This window comes from Callorhinchus milii, unplaced genomic scaffold, assembly GCF_018977255.1.
Source record: "Callorhinchus milii isolate IMCB2004 unplaced genomic scaffold, IMCB_Cmil_1.0 Scaffold5, whole genome shotgun sequence".
In the NCBI taxonomy this organism is placed as follows: domain Eukaryota; kingdom Metazoa; phylum Chordata; class Chondrichthyes; order Chimaeriformes; family Callorhinchidae; genus Callorhinchus; species Callorhinchus milii.
This window is the reverse complement of record NW_024704746.1, coordinates 59,932,364-59,955,535: the sequence shown is the minus strand read 5'-3', so window position 1 is coordinate 59,955,535 and position 23,172 is coordinate 59,932,364. Positions and strand designations below refer to the sequence as shown.

Below are 23,172 nucleotides of genomic sequence, written 5' to 3'. Positions count from 1 at the left end.
CTCAAAATTATCCCAAGAGCAATCATTAACTTTATACAGCACTTTTTTTCTTACCAAATTTCTTTGAGTTTGCTGCAACAACATTTTCAGCTTTAACAATAATCCTTGCAATTGATATAGCGTCTTATCACGTTGCTGAGACAGCCCAAAGCCTTGCACTAGATTTACTGTAAAGTGTAGTGACAGTATTTGTATGCAAACTTTATATTTATATGCAATCTGAGATTGCTGTATTCCATGTTTTATTATTGCATAGGTCCGCTTACAGTTTATTGTATTATCGTCTTAGTTTACTTATCAGAGTGCAGTTTAGTTACCACCTACCTGAGCAACAAAACCAGAATAACATACTGTAGTTTCTTCATAGCCAGGACTTCGTAATAGTAATCGGTCACCTAATGACTCAAACAAATGATACTACGCTTTATGATGTTTCACTCAAGTTAAAAGTGCATTTAAAAGCAACTTCTGGTGGACACACATTTACAACTTCTGGTGGACAAACAAGCATACGGGATACCAGGCTTTATAAATAGGGGCATAAAATACAAAAGTCAGGAAGTTATGATGAACCTTTGTAAAATACTGGTTAGGCCTCAGCTAGAGACTGTGTTCAGTTCTGGGCATCACACTTTAGGAAGGATGTCAAGGCATTGGAGAGGGTGCAAAGGAGATTTACCAGGATGGTACCAGGAGGTGAGGAGAATTTTTTTTAACACAGTGAGTAGTTCGGATCTGGAATGCATTGCCTGAAAGGGTGGTGGAAGCCGATTCGACAACAACTTTTAATAATAATAATAATCCTTGCATTTGATATAGCGCTTTTCACGTCTTCTAGACGTCTCAAAGCGCTTCATAAGAGAGAAGTAGATAATTATATGGGGAGGACAAGTTTGCAGGGCTATGGGGAGAGAGTGGGGCAGTGGCATTGATTTGGATAGCTCTCTTCAAACAGCTGGCACAGACATGATTGGCCAAATGGCCTCTTTCTGTGCTGTATAATTCTACGAATACAGTGTTTTGTCTCCATTGGCACAGCACACTTTTACTGAATAGGCAAACAATAGCAAAACAATTTTCATTTATAATAGCACCTTCCACGTAGGAAGAGGTCTCAAGTGCTGTACAAAAACAACAAATTACATTTGTATAGCGTCTTTCATATCAGGAGGATGTCCCAAGTCACTGGACAGTCAGGAATCCGCACCCAAGCTGGTGATTGGGATCAGGAGGGATGGAGGGTGGGGAGAGTAGGAATAGGAGGGTGACCGAAGACTCGGTCGAAGAGATGGGTCTTGAAGGAGACAAGGCAGGGGGCGAGGCAGAGGGACCATAGGATGGAGTTTCAGAGGGTGAGAGCAGAGAGGCTGAAGGCCCATCCGCCAATGGTGGGGTGGGCAAAGCATGGGACGTGAAGCAGGCTGGAGCCCGCTGAGCGGAGGATTGACAAGTGAAAGCCTGAGCTTGGATGGAGTTAAGTTGAAGGTGGCCAAAGGCTCAGGTAAAGAGACTGTTTTTTAGATGGGTTTTAAAAGCAGCAACTATAAATTTAATACATTTGTATATTTTCAATACAGTACTTTCCCAATTTAATAAAAAAAAATCTCAGGTTAGTTCTAAAGAATAAATGTTTCTCCAAGGTTCTAAAATTTGTAATCATTCTAGGAATGAGTAAAACAACAACAACAAAATTACATTTGTATAGCGCCGTTCAAATAAACTAAATGATTTCTATACACATCGTTTTGAAAGGGTTGTGATCAAGGTTAACTTTTGTTCCAACTTACTGTATCTCGAGTCGAGAACATAATTTTATTTAAAAGAAAATTTATTATCATTGCCAAAATCTTAGATATTTTAGAGTCAAAAGCAAGAGTCAGTAGCAAATAAAGGATAAATGTCATTGACTGAGATATCCTTATCATTCAATATTTTACATCCTACTAACTTTTAATTGAGAATGCACTCCTCTCCTCACCGTGAGTTAGCTTCAGAGTTGAACCCAATTAAATTAATGATGGGTTCAATAACTAGCAGTCTAGAGTTAGTGAATTGATACAGATACAACTTACCAATGGTCACAGATGGCCTGCCTTCAGCCAACCCCGGAACCTCCAATATTAGAAAATCTCCACTTTTCTTCAAAACCACTCCAACCATGTAAAACTCTTGAATTTCCAACTCAGCCTGAATCTCTTCCAGCCAGAGCAGAGTTGAAAAATGCTCTTGATAGTTAGACATATTCAACTCCTTGAAAAGGATTTAACACAATTTATATTGATATGAAGAACAGGTTAGCTTTAAAAGTTACGACTACAACGCAGCAGTTAGCTGTTAACCATGCTCGCCTCTGAGTCAGAAGGTTGTGGGTTCAGGCTCCACATTGGGATCTTGAACTCAGTCTATAGTGACACTACAGTGCAGTGTTGGGGGTGGTATGTGCTGTATTGTTGGAGATCTAATCCTTCGAAAACCAAGGTCCCAACTACCCGTTTAGATGGATGTTAAAGATCCCACGGCAATCTTTTAAAAATGGGAGCTTCTCCCAGTAGCCTGGCCAACAATTCCCCAAATAAAATTGGTCACTCAATTCACGGCTATTTGTGGGACATTGTGCACAAATTGGCTGCTGCGCTTGCTTAAAAAATAGTCATTAGACTTTACAGTAAATCCTTCAGGTCTTCCTGACGTGAAAGGCGGCATATCAAGTATAAGGATTAATTCTATTATAGTTACTAACCTGTACAAGTTTTGGTTGAGCAGTGAGAATGTCTGCTTTTCGTGCAATACAATCCTTTATTCTCTGTGGTATTGGATACTGTGGAATAAAGCTGGGCAAGTGTCTCCTGGCAAGTCTGGACAGAACATTGGATACTTTAGACTTAAAAGTTAATGTTTGACTCCTGAAAAACTTGACCTAGACTCACATAGTCAGGGGATTCTTTATTCATTACTAATAATTTTATACAACAGATGCATCACAATTAATCGTTTTTAAAATGAAGGTACCTAATAGGTTTCTGCCCCATCACAATGATGGCGTTGGCTTCCTGTGGATCTGCTCGAGGGGTTTTGAGCTGAACCGGGACATATGTAGAACACGGTGCCAAGAGAGATTCCTCATCATTCAGTACCACCACCTCAATGTAACGTCCAATCACAAAACCACTAAAATAAAGTAACAGTAGCTCTTTGCAACACCCGGGGTTTCTGTAATAAGAACAGATTGCATTAGTAAGGTAATTGCATTCACCTTCACCCATAAAGTATACAGTCAATTCACTTTACAGTATATTCTGTGAAGCGCTTTGAGACGTCCCGAAGACGTGATAAGAAGCTATATCAAATGCAAGGACTATTATTATTGGGTGGAAGAGGAGCAATTTATTGGAGGAGAATTTCTATAGTATTTATTCTGAGAAACATGAACACCAACACACTTTTCATCAATCACTGATGTGAATGATAGTCCTGCATTACTAACAAAATCTACTTGCATTGATCTTTCACATGGAATAAACATAAGCATGCAAGTAGGCCATAAAGCCTACCAAATCTGATCCATGATATCCTTAAAAGTGATCGACAGCATCCAATAAGAAAGAAGTGAGAATTAAGAATCTTGACTAAAAGCGTCGTCAAAGAAAGGAGGGTTTATAAGGTAGAACAAAGTAAGTGTCGAAATTTTGTAAGAGTTCCAGAAAGCAGTTCTAAGCTATGCTGGGAGCCAAAGGGTGGGGAGCGAAGGTGAAAGATGATCAAAAGGGTGGGTCATCCTGAGGCCAGGCAAGGTGCCGGAAAGAAAATGAGCTCCAGAATTTTGTATGTGTTGCAACTTGTGGTTCCATGTATAAAGCCACCCTGACAGTCGTTCTGAATCTGTTCACTGTTAGCAAACAGATAGATTTCATATAGTAATCTGACAAACTGTATTCCACTAAAATTATTCCAAATTCTAAAACTGACAATGGGGGGCTCAAATTCAGAAGAAATAAATAAAAGGCTTCAATGTTTAAAAAAAAATGTGGAATAATAGAATTTAAAAAATGGACACAGAATTAGTGGGATGTTTTTCTGGTATCTTTGTGACGAACATTGAATCTGATCCTGCACTGTAGTGACCGGGGTGTACAGCATTGAAAATGCCGTCCTTTAGATGAGATGTTAAACCAAGATCCCATCTGCCTGTTCAGGAGGATTTTAAAATTTCCATCACACCACTAAAAAAGAGAAGGGCATTTCTCCAGTGGCTAACAATCCCCCCAATAAACTTGGTAAATTGTTTCATGGCGGTTTGTGGAACGACTTGCATTGCTGTGCCCAACATGCCTCATTTTGCCCACAAAATTCAGTCAATCCATTTTATAGATATCCTATGAAGTGCTTGGAGCCGTCTCAACGATGTGATAAGGCCCTATATCAAATGCAAGGATTATTTTTTATTAGTAGTAGGCAATACAAATGATTTTTCAAGGCCAATCTTAAGTTAGTCGTATTATTTTGAACAAACAAGATTCTTACTTTGCTTCACACTTGATGTTTATGTAGGCCTTTTCATTTGGTAGTAAACTGACTAGTGGGCTGGCACTTGCTAGATTTCCATGATTATATTTTTCTATCGACTGGATTCCTGGTGCTTCAGTTGCACTAAAATCACCGCCAGAAAGTGGACAACTCAGCTGTTGTATTGGTTTTGTGGGCACTGGTGAATTGCTCTCTGCCAATTGAGTCACTGGCCCAGGGGATTTGCATTGCTGACCCGAGGTACCAGGAGAACTGAGGTCCACGTACAATGGCTGAAATTCAGTCACTTTGTCGTTGGACTTTATTTCAGGCGGGATCTTTTTCTGGACGGTTTCATTTGCAGATGCGGAAGGTCTCGGAATCACTGTTGGAGCCTCCAGCACAAACTGATCTGCTCTCTCCCATCCCGCTAGCTTTGATCTCAGAAGATGCTGAGTCTCTTCTCCTTTATTCCTGAAAGCAAACATCGTCAGTTTAATATCCTACTTCATTTTCAAAGTAATGGAGGGTAAGGTCCATTGAATTAGAAATTTAAAAACTTCCAGACTTCTGAATGACACAATTTCTACAACACCATTCTACTCAAGAGGAAAGATGACCAAAAGCGTGGTCAAAGAGGTAGGTCTCGAGGTGAACATTGAATGAGGTGAGGGAGCAAATCATAAGGACTTTAGGATGGGAGTTCTAGAAAATGGGGTCAAAAAGGCTGAAAGCGAGGGACGTGGAGAAGGCCAGTGATCATGGAGTATAAGGAAGGGAATGGTCGGTTTGGTAGCATTTGAGGAGTTTGCGGAGATAGGATGACGAGATAGTGGAGAGAATAAAACATTGTGTAGTTGAAAATCTCTGAAATTCATAAATATCTAAAATAGCTATCGAACACCAATACTAAGTGCAGTACCATTTGCACCCTTGCTTTCTCTCGTTTCCAATCTTTCTCTTAATTTTCCGGTTATAACAACATTACATTTGTATAGCGCCTTTCACTTCTGGAGGACGTCTTAAGGCACTGGATACATATAGGTTAGCACGAATATCATATGAGTCTAATGGGGGATATGGATGCTTATATGTTTTCCATTCCATTATCCCTTTAAAAGTGTAGAATGAAACAGGGTATATTATCATAGAATTATAGAATATTATAGCACAGAAAGAGACCATTTGGCCCATCCTGCCTGTGCTGGCTCTTTGGAAGAGCTTCCCAATTAGTCTCACTCCCCTGCTCTTTCCCCATATCCTTGCAATTTTTTTTCAAGTACTTATCCAATTCCCTTTTGAAAGTTGTTACTGAATCTGTTTCCACCACTTTTTCAGGCAATGCAATCCAGACCGTAACAACTTTCCTTGTAAGAAAAAAAATTCTCATCTCCCCTCTGGTTCTTTCACTAATTATCTTAAATCTATGTCCCCTGGTTACCGACCCACCCACCAGTGGAAATAGTTTCTCCTACCTACTCTATTAAAGCCCCTCCTAATTTTGAACAACTGTATTAAATCTTCCCTTAACTTTCTTGAAGGAGAACAATCACAGCTAAACGACAAGAGAGTATTTAGCATACTGGTTGGCACGCACACTAAACAAACCAATCAACCATGAAGGCATAAATTATACTCTGCTGACTCATTTATCGATCAGTCACCAAACTGAGCCTTGCTCATATACATTATATACTTACTCAATCCAAAGTATCATGTCTTTCTTCTCTCCCTGTTTCAGGTTACCAAAGTGAATGGTCTTTGTAACTTCCAATCCTCCTTTGCTGGAGAATAACTGAAAATCGATTTGCTCGAGTTCTGCATTTGCCTTCTGAGGAGCAACTGAAAAACTGAAAAATAGTCAATAGAGGAAAGTGTCAGTGCTGAAAACTAATGTTTCATTATCAGTAGTACTAATAGTACCGTATTATTAATCATAAACAAAAATCCTTGTATTTGGTACAGCATATATCAATCACATCAGGAGAAGGTCTCAAGTGGTCCACAAGATTTGCTGTAAAGTGTAGTGACTGTGTATTCATTTTGTTCAGAGTCTTACAAACAGCCATGAAGTGAATGAATTTTTATATGGGGAATTGTTGACCAGAACTCTAGGAGAAACTGCCTTCTCTATTCAAGTAAAGCCATGATTGGGCCAGAAGAGGCAGGGACCTGAACAGGCAGACAAGACCTCAGTTCAAAGACTCATCCAAAGGATGTTGTCTTCAACAATGCAGCGTTCCCCCAGCAGTGCACTGGAGTGTCACTAAACTATGTGAATTCAAAGTCAGACTGAAGGGAAGTATACAGTAGTGTTCCCCAGGTGTCGGTATTTGGTCCAATGCTCTTTTGATGTACATAAAGGACTTGGGTATAAAGATCAAAATTTTGCAATGACACAAAACCTGGGAACGTGATAAACAGTGAGGATGATGGTAGCAGATTGTAGGAGGACATAGACAGACAGGTGAAATGGGCAGACACATGGCGGATGAAGTTAATGCAGAGAAATGTGAGGTGATGCAATTTGGGAGGAAGAATGAAGAGAAGCAGTATACACTAAATGATACAGTTCTAAAGGGGGTTCAGGAGCAGAAGACCTGGGGGTTCACATACACAGTCTTTGAAGGTGGCAAGACAGGTTGATAGAGCTGATACAAAAGCATATGGGATCCTTGGCTTTATAAATAGAGGCACAGAGTACAAAAGCAAGGAAGTTCTGCTAAACCCCTATACGTCATTGGTTAGGCCTCAACTGGAGTATTGTGTCCAATTCTGGGTACCAATCTTTATTTAGGTAGAATATCAAAGCCTTGGAGAGGGTCAGAGGAGATTTACCAGAATGGTACCACGGATGAGGGACCTTAGTTATGTGAAGAGACTATAGAAGCTGAAATTGTTCTCCTTAGAGCCAAAAAAGTTAAGGGGAGATTTAATACAAGTGTTCAAAATAATGAGGAGTTTTGATAGAGTAGACAGGGGGAAACTGTTTCCATTGGCTGGTGGGTCGGTAACCATGGGACATAGATTTAAGATAATTGGCAAAACAACCAGAGGGGGGATAAGGAGAATTGTTTTTACATAGAGAGTTGGATTGCACTGCCTGAAAGGGTGGTGGAAACAGATTCAATAACAAACTTTCAAAAAAGATTTGGATATGTACTTAAAAAGAAAAAAAATTGCAAGGATATGGGGAAAGAGCGCGGGAGTGGGATTGATTTGGATAGCTCTTCCAAAGAGCGGCACAGGTACGATGGACCGAATGGCCTCCTTCTGTGTTCTAATATTCTATTACAACTCCATTATTCTATTGGAACTCCATCCCACATTCCCTTTGCCTCGCTCCCTCCCTCCTTCAAGACACGGCTCAAAAGCCTCCTCTTCAACTGCGCTTTGGACCACTCTCCTACGCCCACTGCCCTCCACCCCCCTGATCCCAACCCCCCCACACTGCTTGGGTCCAAATTCCCTGGCTGTCCCGGGATGTCACATCCTCCCAATGTGAAAGACTCTGTACAGATGTAATTTTGTATTGTATTCTATAATTTATATTGGCCATTTTAGAGGTCGGCCATTTTTGCAAAGAAATGTCAGGGTCTATATCCTAAGGGGGTTGCTATAAACAAATCCATGTTGTAATGGGGATCAATAGTAGCCGATAAATCGGCCAATTTTCCCCAGTACTTTAAGTTTCTGCTCTAGAAGGCAGCAATGCGGAAGCTCCACGATGGTCATTCAATTTCCCGTAAAGGTCACTCCAATTTAAACTTCATTTTGTGTTTAAACTAATCCTTACTCGAAGGATGGCTTGACCCCAACTGTTACCACCTAAACTCGTTTTGAGAAGATATTGCATTTGTTACAGAGGTTTGGGAGTCCATTTGCCCATTAAACTGGAGAGAACAGCACTTCAGTGTGAGCTGGCGTGCAATCTCATTCCAGATATACAGTATTAGGAGTTAAAATAAGGGACATTTTAGATCAGTTTGAAGAACAAAAGCTGCTCTGCACAATTGAAATGAAAGAAAAACCAATCATAAATCACACTATAATGGGGAATCAATATGCTTCTAAGTTACAAGAAATAATAATCCTTGCATTTGATATAACGCTTTTCCCGTCTTCTAGACATCTCAATGCGGTTCACAGAATATACCGTTAAGTGAATTGACTGTATATTTTGTAGATGAAACGCATAGTGGATGACAGATGTAAGCAGGATATAATTTGATACGGGATAGCAAGTCAAATGGCTAAATGTGATATGATGCGGAAAGAAACAGTAGGCATAACAATTTATTGTTTTACACACTTTATCAAAGCATATGCAATAAGGCGAGTCCCGTGTCCAACTTTTTCTGTTGTCAGCAGATCTCAAAGCACTTCACAGGATTTACTGTAAAGTGTAATGACTGCCTATTTTCAGGTGAACACGGCAGGCTATTTTGCACAGCACTGCATCGGAGTATCAGCCTTGATTAAGTGCTCAAAAGCTTGGCATGAGAAGTGCCGATTTGAACCCACAACCATTTGTTTAAAAAAAATTCTGATAATACATCAGGGGAAGATTTTTGAAATCAACACTAAATTATAGACATGACCATTCACATTGGTGCATTGGTGGAATGCACGTTAATTCATTATAACTGGCCTTGTTTTACGTAAACAAAATATGTCCTCCACAGTTTTACACTTCTATAGCACCTTTCGTCTCAGAGAACATACGAAAACCATGAAGCAAATGAGCAATTTTATCAGGGGGATTTGTTGGCCGTGACACTGGGGGAAACTCAATTTGTCTTTTCAATAGAGTCATGGGATCTTAAACATCCACCTGAACAGGCCACAGATTTAATGTCTCATCCAAATGATGTCACCTCTGACAATGCAGTGCTCTGCCACTGGAGTGTCATCCTAGATAGAGTGTGAGATCAAAATCTCGTTGTGGGGACTCGAGCAACCTTCTGAATCAGGGGAAGGAGTACTACCAACTGAGTCAGGCCGACCGTGAAGTCATTCGGCACCCGTTCAGTAAAAACTGGTAATAGCTACTTTGTCATACCTTTTGGTATCCATGGGGGCCATGCACAGGGCTCGCCACGAATATAACGACTGATTACTTTCGATGATCACAAGGTTCACCCAATCATCTTTGTGGGGTAAGTAATTGTTGGGCAGTCTGACTGAATCCAGAGTGAAGATTATATCATCATCAACCACACCACTTCGATGAAAGATTCTGGTTATCTGAGCCTGTATATAGGAAATACGGTAACTGGGTTGGTAAAACTGATAATAATCCTTGAATTTGATAGTCTTTGATGTCAGGAGGGTATCTTAAAGAGCTTCACTGGATATATTGCACCGTGTGGCGACGGTGTGTTTTGTAGCTAAATGCCACAGCTAATTTGCACACAGCAATTCCCACAAAAAACATAAAATTAAATAACCAATGTGATCAGAAAGGTAGGATTGTTAGCCAGGACACAAAGTGGAAACTTTAATAGGCAGATGGGATCTTGGTTCAACATCTCATTCCAAGGACAGCACCTCCAAAAATGCAGTACCCCATCACCAATACATTGGAGTGTCATCCTAGGCTTTGAGTTCAAAGTTCCAACCCACATCATTCTGACTCAGATGTGGGAGTAATTACCAACCAGACTAACACTTGTTGAACTATGTAGCAACTTTGAAATATGCCCGTTTCAATCTTGTAACATGCAGGACAACCTGATATTTAATGTGGTCAATATGGGTCCAATATTTAGTATTTTAAGCGGAGGCAACTAGGACCTGCACTAACATCCCCGACTTCCAGGTCATCAGGATGCGGCCAGGGTCATTTCTCTTAGCTGTGATTGCACAAAGCAGGACGTGACTTCAGCAGCAATCTGATGACCTGGACGTTGTTTTTTTAAAAAATAAAGTGCAGGAAGCTAAAAGATCTGACTTCTGGGTCAACAGTTCTCCACCTAGGGCCCTCTTGTACACTGTATTTGCAGCATGTAGGAAATGACATTGATGGCGACCTAATCATAGAATTATACAACACCGAAAGAGGCCATTCGGCTCATCATGTCCATGCTTGCTCTTTGAAAGAGCTGTCCAAATTAATCCCATTCCCCCGCTCTCTCCCCATAGCCCTGCAAACTTGTCCTCCCCAAATATTTATATACTTCTCTCTTGAAAGTTGCTATCGAATCGGCTTCCACCACCCTTTGAGGCAATGCATTCCAGATCTGAACTCGCTGTGTGAAAAAATTTCTCCTCACCTCCCCTCTAGTTCTTTTGGCAACTATTTTAAAATAGGTGTCCTCTGGTTATTGACCAACCCATCAGTGGAAACAGTTTCTCACTGTTCACCCTCTCCCCTCATAATTTTGAACACCTCTATTAAATCTCCCCTTAACCCTCTCTGCTCCAAAGAGAATAATCCTAGCATCTCTAGCCTCTTCTCATAACTGAACGCCCTCATCCCTGTATAATGTACTTATAATCCAAACTGCATTGTAAAGTAGTATTTTAATAACTACGTTAATATATTTAATAATCATATAAATGCTGTTAACCTCCCAATCAGAAACATTCATGTCTATTTCAGTCATTCTAAGCACTGCTTAAAGCTAAGGTCTCAGCTCCCCTTCAAATACTCTTGCGATTAAAGACGCTTAATATATTGAAAAGTTGCTAGGCCACTTACATATCCACTTGTGGAGCAGCAACCTTGAAAAGCTGCATTACATTAACAGGATTTCAGAGCATCTTTTATCATTTCCCTATTTGGGATTTCCTTTTATTATCATTTATGCTTAATGTCATCTGTTCTGCTGATTCCTCATAACTAAAGTGACCTGGGGTGCACACATATAGGGAAAGAGTACATAGAGTACATAGAGTCTTGAGTAGGTAGTTAAAAAGTGGACTAATTTTCTCACTGAAGCCTCTATTGGGGGGAAAACAGGGGAGGAATCAATCTGGTGAGAATAAAATGTGAATCGCCAACTGCGCAATCATATTGAGGGATTAGTTTTTGTTAAATTACATCTTATTGCATAACTTCAAAAATGTATAATACTCACCTTATCTACCCTTTTGTATCTAAGTGGCTTGACACAACATGCTTGACTTTTCCAAGTAGCTTGATCAATAAAATATTGTGCCTGTATCCAATCACCTTTATAGGGTTTGTAGCCTGTAATAAAAATAATAATAATCATCCTTGCATTTGATATAGTGCTTTATTGTGTCATTGATGATAAGGTTGGGCAAAATTTGTTTATCGTTGCTTTACAATTGATTTACCTTGGGCAAATTTTCTTACTCTACACACCTCTGTTCACTTGAGTTATGAGGAATCAGCAGAACACATGACATTAAGTATAAATATTAATGAAAGAAAATCCCAGGCAGGGAAATTATAACCTTAGCTTTATGATCCCCCTACCTTTGTGACCTCCTATCAAGCTGCTCGCTCCCTCCACTCCATGGGCTCTGACCTGCTCCGTGTCTTGCCCGCCCCACCATTGGCGGACTGGCCTTCAGCCACTCTGCGCCATTCCTCTGGAACTCCATCCCACAATCCCACCGCCTCGCCCCCGTCCCTTGCCTCCTTCAAGACCCATCTTAAGACCCTTCTCTTCGACAGTGCCTTCCCCTCTCTGCCCTCCACGATCCTGAAAGGTGCTATACATATGTAATTTTGTTGTTGTTGAGACGCCTCAAACGCTTCACAGAATATATTGTAGAGTGACTGTATTTTGTGGGCGAAACGCGGCAGCCAATTGTTCACAGTAGTGTTCCACAAACAGTCATGGATTGAGTGATCAGTTGTTTTTTGAGGAATTATTACCCCCAGAAAGTGATACGACAATCGATTAACAACCGGGTTCCAACTTACTGCAAGGTAAACCGAGGTGTGTAAAGTAAGGAAATTTGCCTAAGGTAAATCAAGCGTGAAGCAAAGATAAAGGATTTTTGCCCAAACTGTACTGAATAGACCAGATGAAATTTAAGTTTGATATACAGTAATCTCTAAATCACTTGCGTCAATTGTCAGAAATAACATTATCCAAATGAGATGCAGCTCAGAAGCCAACCAATGTTCAGAGCAAATTAAGTCAGAGCAACCATGCCGATTTCAGAGTTCATTTATAATCAGTGGGCTTGTATGCACTGGGAAATGGATTCAGTAGATCAAAGCTTATTTCTCTTAGGTCCAGTATAGCCATTGTAAAGAGATGACCTTTAGTATCATCAACACATCAACACGGGCTGCGTTCAAACCAGATGCTAAGGGAGAATTTATCAACCCATTTTACCAAGTAATTACTTGAGTTTGTAAAACTTTGTTAACACTTTTCATTGCGATTCTGTCTGAGAGTAACACTCTACACTGGAATCGACCACACAATTGATTTGGACAATAGCTTGCTTCTATATAACACCTGATGGTATTTACAATATTAATCCTTGCGTTTGATATAGCGCCTTGTCACATCTTTGAGACCTGACAAAGATCTTCACAGAATATACTGTAAAGTGAGTTGACTGTATATTTTGTGGGCGAAATGCGGCAGCCTATTGCGCACAGCAGTGTCGTACGAACAGTTGTGGATTGAGTGACCAAAGTATTATTATTTTATTGAAAGGATTATTACCCCCAGAAAAGTGATCCACTAATCGACTAACAACTGGGTTTTTACTTATTGCTAAGTAAACAGAGGCGTGTGGAGTCCCGCAGCTCAGTATTTAGAGCACTCGCCTTGCAAGCAAGAGACCTGGGTTTGATTCGTGGCAGGGCGAAACCTTGGGCAAGTTTTCTCACTCCACACGCCTAATAATAATCCGTTAAGAAACAATAAATAAAATTGGTCACTTCAATCCACGACTGTTTGTGGGACACTGCTGTGCGCAATTGGCTGCCACATTTTCCCCACAAATATACCGTCAATTCACTTTACAGTATATTCTGTGAAGCGTTTCGAGATGTCTAGAAGATGTGAAAAGCGCTATATCAAATGCAAGGATTATTATATTATAAACTTGCCCAACGTTTCGCCCTGCCGGGAATCGAACCCAGGTCCTCTCACCTGCGAGGCAAGTGCTCTAACCACTAAAATACAGGACGACACGTGCAATTTTGATGCAGCGGATTCTTATTTGGTATACGTGACATCAAAAGGACTGGATAAACTAAGTTAGCTTTTTGAAGTACTAGGATATTCACCGTCACAAACATCAGCCATGAGGAAGTAGGTTGTGTCGTTAATGTAGCCACTATAATTGTTACATGAAGTGATGCTGCCAATTAAGGTACTTGGCTCATTTCTACAGGGAAGGCCTATGTAGGTGTCACTGGTAATATCCTCGTCCCACTCGCGAGTTACAGGTTCCACCTGCAACAAAAACAGGCACAGAAAATCAAAGAGATTCTTTATTTTACTCTTCTACAATAGCTACTGTGTTCATCCATGTGGTTATAACGAAGAAAATGGTGATTTTCCTTAGATTGATCTGCATGGAAAGCATGGCAATGCCTGGCTGTTCTGAGCTAAGCTGAAGGCAACTTCGATCCTTGAATCAGCCTCCCTGGCTCATTCACCAGACTTGGCAGTGCAGACATACCTTCAATTCTGCAAGCCAGAGACTGGATGGTCGACTTAGTTGGCCAAGATCATGATCACATTTGTGTATTATTAAAGAAACACCTGTATATATTGTGCAATCAAAACTTGCGCGTCAATATTTTGAAGTAATTATGTTTCATTAAGCATAACTGTAATAATAATACTTGCATTTGATATAGCGCCTTATGACATCATTGAGACATCTCAAAATGCTTCACAGAATATACTGAAAAGTGTAGTGACTGTATTTTGTGGGCGAAAAATCAGTAAACAATTTATTAGGACACATTGTTCGGGTCTCGTCTGGTTTGGAAATTGTAACAGCAGAGTAAGTTTCTAAACCTTAATCTAATGGATCTTGTCATTAAAGGACTTGATGAAAACATGGGAACAGTTTATGAAGTGCTGTTGAAGTCTAACACTAGTTTACTGCCTTCAACTCTCTGCCAATGCCTGCACATCTGCAAGTGAGCAATATCAGATGTCAACAGAATATTTGTTACATGGGAAATAGACAAACAATTCATCCAAAAAATTCCATCAGTTTTTAGTGCTATGTTCTGAGACTCAAAATAAGCAGTGTTATACTAATTTCAAAAAGAAAACCTTTAACATTTTAACTAACACATTGTTATTTTGATGTTTCGATCTATCATCTCTCGATGCTGTCATTCCTTACACAAAATACATCTATAGATAAATGGCAATTTAAAAGTGGACGTTCACTGCACAGTAAGCTTGCTCGATTTTCTCTGGCATGCAAAATAGACACTTCTTCTCACTGTCAATGAAGGTATATATCCCATACTGCTGTATTTGTGCACTGCCTGCCCAAACTTTCATTTCACTGTTACAATAGTGAGTAAATGTGGAATCACTGTTAATTGTATTAGATTCAGCCTGGCTCAGTTGGTAGGACTCTATCTTCTGAGTCACAAGGATGGAGGTTCAAGCGCAACCAGACTTTGAACACACAGTCAAGGCTGACGCTCCTGTACAATGCTGGGGGGAGTGCTCCATTGTTGGAGGTACCGTCCTTCAGAAGAGATGTCAAACCCAAATCCTATCTGCCTGTTCAGGTGGACGTAAAGGTCGCATTACACTACTCAAAAAGAGAAGGGAGTTTCTCCCGGTGTCACGACCGACAATCCTCCACATAAACATTGGTCATTTACTTAATGGCTGTTTGTGGAACATTGCTGTGTGCAAATTGGCTGTCGTGTTCACCTACAGATGCACAGTCACTACACTTTTTAGTAAATCCTCTGACACACTTTGAGATGTTTTGATGATGTGTATATCAAATGTAAAGATTATTATACCTTTTAGACCACTACTTTTAGTAGAAGAAAGCACAATTTAACTTGGAATGTGCAAAAGGAAGTGAACCAAGGGAAGGTATCCCATGGCACTGGACTACAGGAAAAGGAAAAAATTATTTTGGAGAAAAGTAATCAAAGAAAGAAAGCAACAGTCCTGAGAAGAGGCAAGAGGCACTCTTGAATCGACCAGTACCAAGAGTCGTCTTACAAAAGTGATATACATTCAGCAGTGACATTGATTGAATACATGGAGTTGGGACACTTTTATCTCAACATTGTTTAAGGTATCTGGGTTGAAACAAAACATTAATTGTAAAAGACAACCAGGAGCTGAAAGGACACAAACATGTATCATTTGGACAGGATAAATGTATCAAACATCAGTCATCAAAGGATTGTTGGAAAATTATTGCAATGCATTCATAATGTGGTGCATCCAAACAGATAGCAACACAGAAAGATTACCACGATAATGGTCTGTTTTCAATTGTCTCAAGTTCAACCTCAATCAGCACAAAAGTATGGGATATGAAACAAAATCAATGTTTTTAGTTCCTGGACTAAAGTTTAGTTCTGCAAGTGGATTCCATAACCAACTACTTCTACCAATAATCAGGTTTAGCTCAGTTTCACATTAATATCTAGCAGTCAGACCTTAATCACAGCTCCCATCTTCTCTCAGCTTTGCTGCCCCCCTCTTCTACAGGATCATCTAAGACACTTGCAGATGTGTCTTAGGATCGTTTAAGACATCCTCCGGGTCTTAGACACATCTTTTCTTTTTATAATCTCCCACTATTGCCTTCTTTTGACTTGCACCATCAACACCTGTTAGAATTTACACTTTTTGTATAATCGTAGAATCATAATAGATGTTGCGAACGGGTTAACTTTTAAGTTAAGTGTGGGGGGCAACTGGACTGACACTCATGATTAACACTCAAGAGCAACAAAAGGCAACCCTCAAGAATAGCAATTAATGAGCAAGTTGCTTAAACTAGAGGACCTTGGTACCATCCCGGGATACTGATAAGAAATATCCAGTCACTTAAAAGGAATGTACTAATGATCCCACACTTCAAAATAATGAGCACCAGATACAGCCCTAAACTGATCAATTCTCTATCTTAGACAATTAGATCAGATAACAGGAGTCTTAAGGACAATGTGTATGTGGGCTGAGGCACATACACCCCATGAGATGTTCGCGTGAACCCAGTATGATTTCGACCGGGTGATCTAATGTCCGCACCATGATTGGACGAACATCGGTATAAGAGTTCCGATAACTTTGTGTACGGGGCCGTCTCGGGTCGTGGAGACAAGGATACGGGAGATGGGGCCGTCCCGGGCTGCGGAGACAAGGGTACGGGAGATGGAAGACAGAGCTAGAAACACTAAGACTGAGGATATCAGATGGAAGATTGAAAGCTGTAAGCAAGAAGACTGAAAGCACGAAGAATCAAGCTTGTGTGCTGGAAAGACACAGTGTTGAACTCGAGATATCTACAACAACAAGATTCCATTTATAGAGCGCCTTTCACATCGGAAGGATGTCCCAAGGCGCTGTACAGTTGGGTCAGGACCCAAGCAGGGGGGAAATGGTCAGGGGGAGGGGAGGGAAGGGAGGGAGCGAGGAAGGGGTAGAGAGTTGAGAGGGGAGCTGAAGGCTCGGTCAAAGAGAAAGGTCTTGAGACCGGCCTTGAAGGAGGAAAGGGAGGAGGCGGCGAAGGCACTGGGGGATGGAGTTCCAGAGCCTCGGGGCTGAGAGGCTGACGGCCCGACCACTGATAGTAAGGCGGTTGGGGCGGGGGATGTGTAGGAGACCGGAGCCAGAGGAACGGAGGGTACGGGCAGGTAAGTAGGGGGATAGTAGGTCGGAGAGGTAGGAGGGAGCGAGGCCGTGAATGGCCTTGTAGGTGAGGATGAGGATCTTGAAATCGATCCTCTGGGGGATGGGGAGTCAGTGGAGGCGAGCGAGGGTGGGAGTGATGTGGTCCTGAAGCCTGGTGCGGATCTAAGATCTGATGATTGTACCAGCCTTTGGTCTGACCCATCGGGATATTGGGGAATAACGAACGAATAATAATAAAACAGACAGATATCTGATTAAAGGAATTAGTGTTATTTCCTTACAGATTTGGCTGATTTTATTTTCTAACAATTTGGGATGCGGCAGGATACTCTGAATTAATACATTTGGCAGTTGACGTGTTTAGGAGTCCGGTACGATCGTAACTAGTAAATAGTTGGGATAGTTGGGAATAGTTGGCCGTGGTACTCGCAGAAATTAGGAGTCTGGTACGACCGTAACTAGTAGATAGTTGGGACGGTGGCCGTGGTACTCGCAGAAATTATGTGTCCGGTATGATCGTAACTAGTAGATAGTTGGGACGATGGCCTTGCCTGCGGGCAATTAACCGAGTGTATTAATCCATTGGGATTCTGAGTATTAAAGAACCAATATAATCCATTCGAGCGAGTGTCTCTTATTTAGATTTTCTAACACACCTGTCCTCCACCTAAATATTTCCTTTGTCTTTCTTTCTGCGCCCCCTTCTCTGCTTGCCCTGATAAACTGCTCCCTTCCAATATCCCCCAGTCATAGACCTGAGACGCATTTTCCTCTCTCCATAGATGCTGCCTGACCAGTTGCATGTTCCCAGCGACTTCTGTTTTTATTGCACATTAATATATATTTGAAGATAAAATATTAATGACAAAAATAGAGATCTTGTCATTGCTTTTTTAAATCCCTTTGACGATTAACAAAAATATTGCTATTTGCAGCATTGTCAGTTAGACCTTAAATATATCAGAAATCATATCAGACATCACAATTCATCCACTTTCATGATTACTCTTCATACTTTAAAAAAATAACTGCACTTCATTAAATGTCCCTGTTCAGAATTCACAATTTAAAAATATAGCATCAGAAGAAGTTTTTAAGATCATGGCATATCTTTCAATCCCATTTCCTCTTTTCTTCTGCTTATCCCTTCATAATCTTATCTCACAAGCAGTATGGAATTTTTTACTGAACTTTAAAACACGCCTTTCAATAGATCACTGGTGTATATTGCAGAAAAATAAGATTGCTCTCTCCAGCTGGTCCTACCTTTAATGCTTTCCAGCCTCCAGAAGTTGCATTCTTTTGGGCTATAACGTTCACTTTCTGGCCAATTTGCAAAGGCATCCCCCCAGCACCAAGTCAGGAGTGAAGTAGATGAAGTCATTGACCAAACCATAGTCACCACAAAACCTTGTCACTGTGCCTTTGTGCACATTTGTGTACTCTGTGCAGTCTAGGGGAAAAAATATCAACAAGTCAGTCATATTAGACATCACTTTCATGATTATTCTTAATACAAGTACATTTTTTTTACAAAAAAGCAATTAATCACACTCTCAAGTCAAAGAGAAGTACTAAATGGATTTAATATAAATAAAAGGTAATGGAGAAAATAGATTAGACAAATCTCCAGGACCTGATGGATTCCACCCCAGGGTATTAAAAGAAGTAGGGGAGGAAATTACAGATGCATTAATCATCATTTTCCAAAGTTCTCTATATTTGGGAAAAATGAAAGCTCATGGAATTGGAAGTAACCTTGCAACGTGGCTTGGTAATTGGTTGGGAGGCAGGAAACAAAGAGTAGGGATAAAGGGAACGTTCGCTGATTGAAGGGACATGACAAATGGTGTTCCCTAGGAGTCTATACTGGAGCCTCAGCTTTTCACCAAAGATATATATACAATACACATATATATTATATAATATATTAATATATATCACACACATATATATTATAAAAATTTGCAGGCGACAAAGTTAGGAGGCACAGGAAATGGTGTAGATGGGAGCAGAAAGTTACAAAAGGACTTAAGGCAGATTACATAAATGGGCAAAACTGTGGCAAATGGAATTCAATGTGGGGAAGTGTGAGGTCATCCACTATGGATACAAAAACAGCAGAACAGAATTTGGGAATCTGGAACTTGCTCAACCAAACGACTGTGGATCCATTCACATTTTCAAGAATGAGGTGGATAGATATTTGTTAGGTCAGGGTATCAAGGGATATGGGGCAAGGGTGGGTGATTGGAGTTGAGGTACAGATCAGCCATGATTTTATAGAATGGTGGAACAGGTTTGAGGGGCTGAATGGCCTACTCCCGTTTCTATATCTCAAAATTCACCTTTTTTTCCCCGAACCCTAGGCTCACCCCCAGTTCGAGTGCCCATCAGAACTGTCAAGCGCTTTGAGATGTCCTCCCGACATGAAATTATATAGTATCCAGATTAACTGATATGTTTTGGGGAATTAGCTGGTGAAAATGGTAGTGCCTACAAAATCTACAGTAGACAGTAATGACTTATGAAGCACTTTGAGTTGTTTTGACAATAAGGCACTTTTAAAATGCAACTTCTTATTTGCTAACAATAATGTGATATCTCATTGATACTAAGGTGACAGTCTGATAAGAGGCATTGTTTCACACAGTATCAATTTAACAACTCTCTCCAAAGAGCCTGCATCAGTGCCACTGACACTTAATGTATGATTACTAAATATGATAAGCCTTTTTTTCTTCTGTAAATATAATGGCTTTGGGATAAGAATCTAGTACCTGGATCTTCGCAATTATCCTCTTCAGAGTCATCCACTGTTCTCCACAATAATCCGAACGTTTTCGACACAAGGGAGAGCATTGTAGTGTTTTCTTTATTTAAAATGATCTAAATAGATTGAGACAGAAAGTTGATACTGACAAATGGCAGATGGTCAGATAAGTCATTGCACATTTTTTTGTGATGAATTGTTTTCAGTCTCAGAAACGGAATAAAAAAAAGTACATTTATTGTTTGTGCCTAACAGTGTGCCAGATTGTTACACTTTACTCCATATCAAATAGATGTAAAAAGGTTTAAAAAGAATGTTCCAAAGTGACGATTGTAAAATTGTCTCGGCTCTAAATACAGTCACTCTACAGTCAATCCTGTGAAGCGTTTTGAGATGTTTCAATGAAGGGACAAAGTGCTATAATCAAATGAAAGATCATTATTACATCAAATTATTACACTATAAACTACCTTTTAAAGACAGCCCCTCCTGCTTTGATGCGTAAAAATAAATGCTGAATTACCCTAGTCCAATCAATACTAATCTTCACTCTCCTATTAGCTAAAACAATGCTCCAAAGACAATCTTTTTAAACAAATCAAACCATTCTTGAAACAACAATATTCTCCCTCCTACATACAAACTGGGCATTGGGAGCCAAGAGGAAGAATGTAAAACAAAAAGGGATTTAAATGTTACATGGAAGAAAAATGAAAAGAATGATGAATGAGGCAGAAAAAGATAGTTGAACACTCTTTTAAAAAAAGCAGAGAGACAGAAATAAAAATAAACCAGAACAACAGTATATTTATCTCATTCACCGGGCTTCTGAGATACACTTATCTCACATTCAAACCAACAACTCAACTCCAAAGGTGACCCTCCTCTCCCTCCCCCATTCCTACGAGGAGAGTCAATTAGTTTGTCAGTTGTTTAAATTGAGATGAAACCACTTTTGATATAAAATCTGCTGTTGCTTGTTGTAGTGCTCTGTTTCTGCTACTAGGTGGTGCAGTGGCAGAAATGAGAATTGATTAACTATCCAAGTATGCACTGAGCTCCAGAAGGTTTAAGGCAAAGAATATCAACTCCCAGAATAACAAGTCCATTGCACTTTAAAGTTGAAAATTGTGGAAAATTGCAGAAATTTCTGAAACAACAAGTCCTACTTTCGCAGTGACAATGCCAGTAAACAAAAAACTAATGGCCTCCACATTTAGATGCTCCAGAAATAAAAAAAAGTTTTCAACCTTTGCTTTAATTCCTTCGAGAAGCCCTCTGTAGTATAGAATTGCAAGGAAATTACAAGAAGGAATTCCTTAAAAAATATATTTTCACTTTCAAATCCTTCAAAGGTCTTGTCCTACCTGCAACCTCCTTCAATCACACCAACCAAGCCACTCCCTTCATTCAGCAAACGCTGGTCTCAAGACCATCCTCTTCAACCACACCTTCAGTCACCCTCGTGTCCTCCACCCCGCTCTCCACCACCCTCACTGATCCCAAATTCTCCCGCTCAGGTCCACATCCCTGATCGTCCAGGGCCTTGGGACATCCTTGTGATGTGAAAGGCACAATACAAATGTAATTTTGTATTGTGTTGCTTCAAATCCTCCACCATGTCCACTCCACCACTGGCAGGTGGGCTTTCAGCTCCTCTGCTCCTGGATCTGTAGAACTCCTTCCTGGAGTTATTCCAGCTCACTCCCCCCCTCATTCAAGTTCCATCTCAAGACCTATCTCTTTGCCTGCGCTTTCTGTTATTTTTCCACTCCTTTTGCTCTCAATCTTACAATCACACTCTCTCTTGCTCACTCAGTCGCCCAACCACTCTACTCTCTCTCTATTAGTCACTCTTACTCATTCAACTACCTTCTGAGCTCCTTGCTTTCAATTCTCACTCTCACTGCCACACTCTCTTACTCACCAAGATGCTATGCCCTTTGCTCTCATTGTTTCTCTCTCTAATTCATTCTCTCTCTCTTTCTCACTCTCTCTCTCACTCAGTCTCTCACTCACTCTCTCTCTGTCTCACTCTTTCTCTCACTCAGTCTCACTCCCTCTCTCACTCTCTCTCTCTCTCTCTCTCTCTCAGTCTCACTTTCTCAGGCCGGCTGACCTAGCCAGTGGCCGGCCGACCTGGCCAGTGGCCGGCCGACCTGGCCAGTGGCCGGCCGCTCCGGCCAGTGGCCGGCCACTCCGGCCAGTGGCCGGCCGCTCTGGTCAGTGGCTGCTCTGGTCAGTGGCTGGCTGGTCAGTGGCTGGCTGCTCTGGTCAGCGGCTGGCTGCTCTGGTCAGTGGCGGGCTGGTCAGTGGCTGAGCTGGTCAGTAGCTGCTCTGGTCAGTCGCTGCTTTGGTCAGTCGCTGCTTTGGTCAGTGGTTGAGCGGGTCAGTGGCTGAGCTGGTCAGTGGCTGAGCTGGTCAGTGGCTGGCGGTCAGTGGCTGCTGGTCAGTGGCTGCTCTGGTCAGTGGCTGCTCTGGTCAATGGCTGAGCTGGTCAGTGGCTGCTCTGGTCAGTGGGCTGGGCTGGTCAGTGGCTGCTCTGGTCAGTGGCTGCTCTGGTCAGTGGGCTGAGCTGGTCAGTGGCTGGCTGGTCAGTGGGCTGGGCTGGTCAGTGGCTGGCTGGTCAGTGGCTGAGCTGGTCAGTGGCTGAGCTGGTCAGTGGCTGAGCTGGTCAGTGGCTGGCTGGCTGGTCGCTGGCTGGCTGGTCAGTGGCTGAGCTGGTCAGTGGCTGGCTGGTCAGTGGGCTGGGCTGGTCAGTGGGCTGAGCTGGTCAGTGGCTGGCTGGTCAGTGGCTGAGCTGGTCAGTGGCTGGCTGGTCAGTGGCTGAGCTGGTCAGTGGCTGGCTGGTCACTGGCTGGCTGGTCACTGGCTGAGCTGGTCAGTGGCTGCTCTGGTCAGTGGCTGAGCTGATCAGTGTCTGAGCAGTGTCTGGCTGACCTGGTCAGTGTCTGAGCAGTGTCTGGCTGGTCAGTGTCTGACCTGGTCAGTGTCTGACTGGTCAGTGTCTGGGCTGGTCAGTGTCTGGGCTGGTCAGTGTCTGACCTGGTCAGTGTCTGGCTGGTCAGTGTCTGACCTGGTCAGTGTCTG

The 23,172-nt window shown here is 41.5% G+C and overlaps 1 protein-coding gene across 1 annotated transcript in view; it reads right to left on the bottom strand.

Annotated features, from left to right (window-relative positions):
- The window catches only part of mov10l1 (Mov10 like RISC complex RNA helicase 1), a 48,783-nt gene that overhangs the window by 25,142 nt on the left and 469 nt on the right, over window positions 1–23,172 (bottom strand). The window contains 12 exon segments of the mRNA XM_042335189.1: window positions 325–395; window positions 2,073–2,250; window positions 2,741–2,855; window positions 3,010–3,210; window positions 4,522–4,977; window positions 6,204–6,353; window positions 9,566–9,756; window positions 11,586–11,698; window positions 13,733–13,901; window positions 18,576–18,661; window positions 18,664–18,762; window positions 20,090–20,198. Coding sequence (XP_042191123.1) covers window positions 325–395; window positions 2,073–2,250; window positions 2,741–2,855; window positions 3,010–3,210; window positions 4,522–4,977; window positions 6,204–6,353; window positions 9,566–9,756; window positions 11,586–11,698; window positions 13,733–13,901; window positions 18,576–18,661; window positions 18,664–18,762; window positions 20,090–20,171 — 1,911 coding nt within the window. The 5' untranslated portion in view covers window positions 20,172–20,198.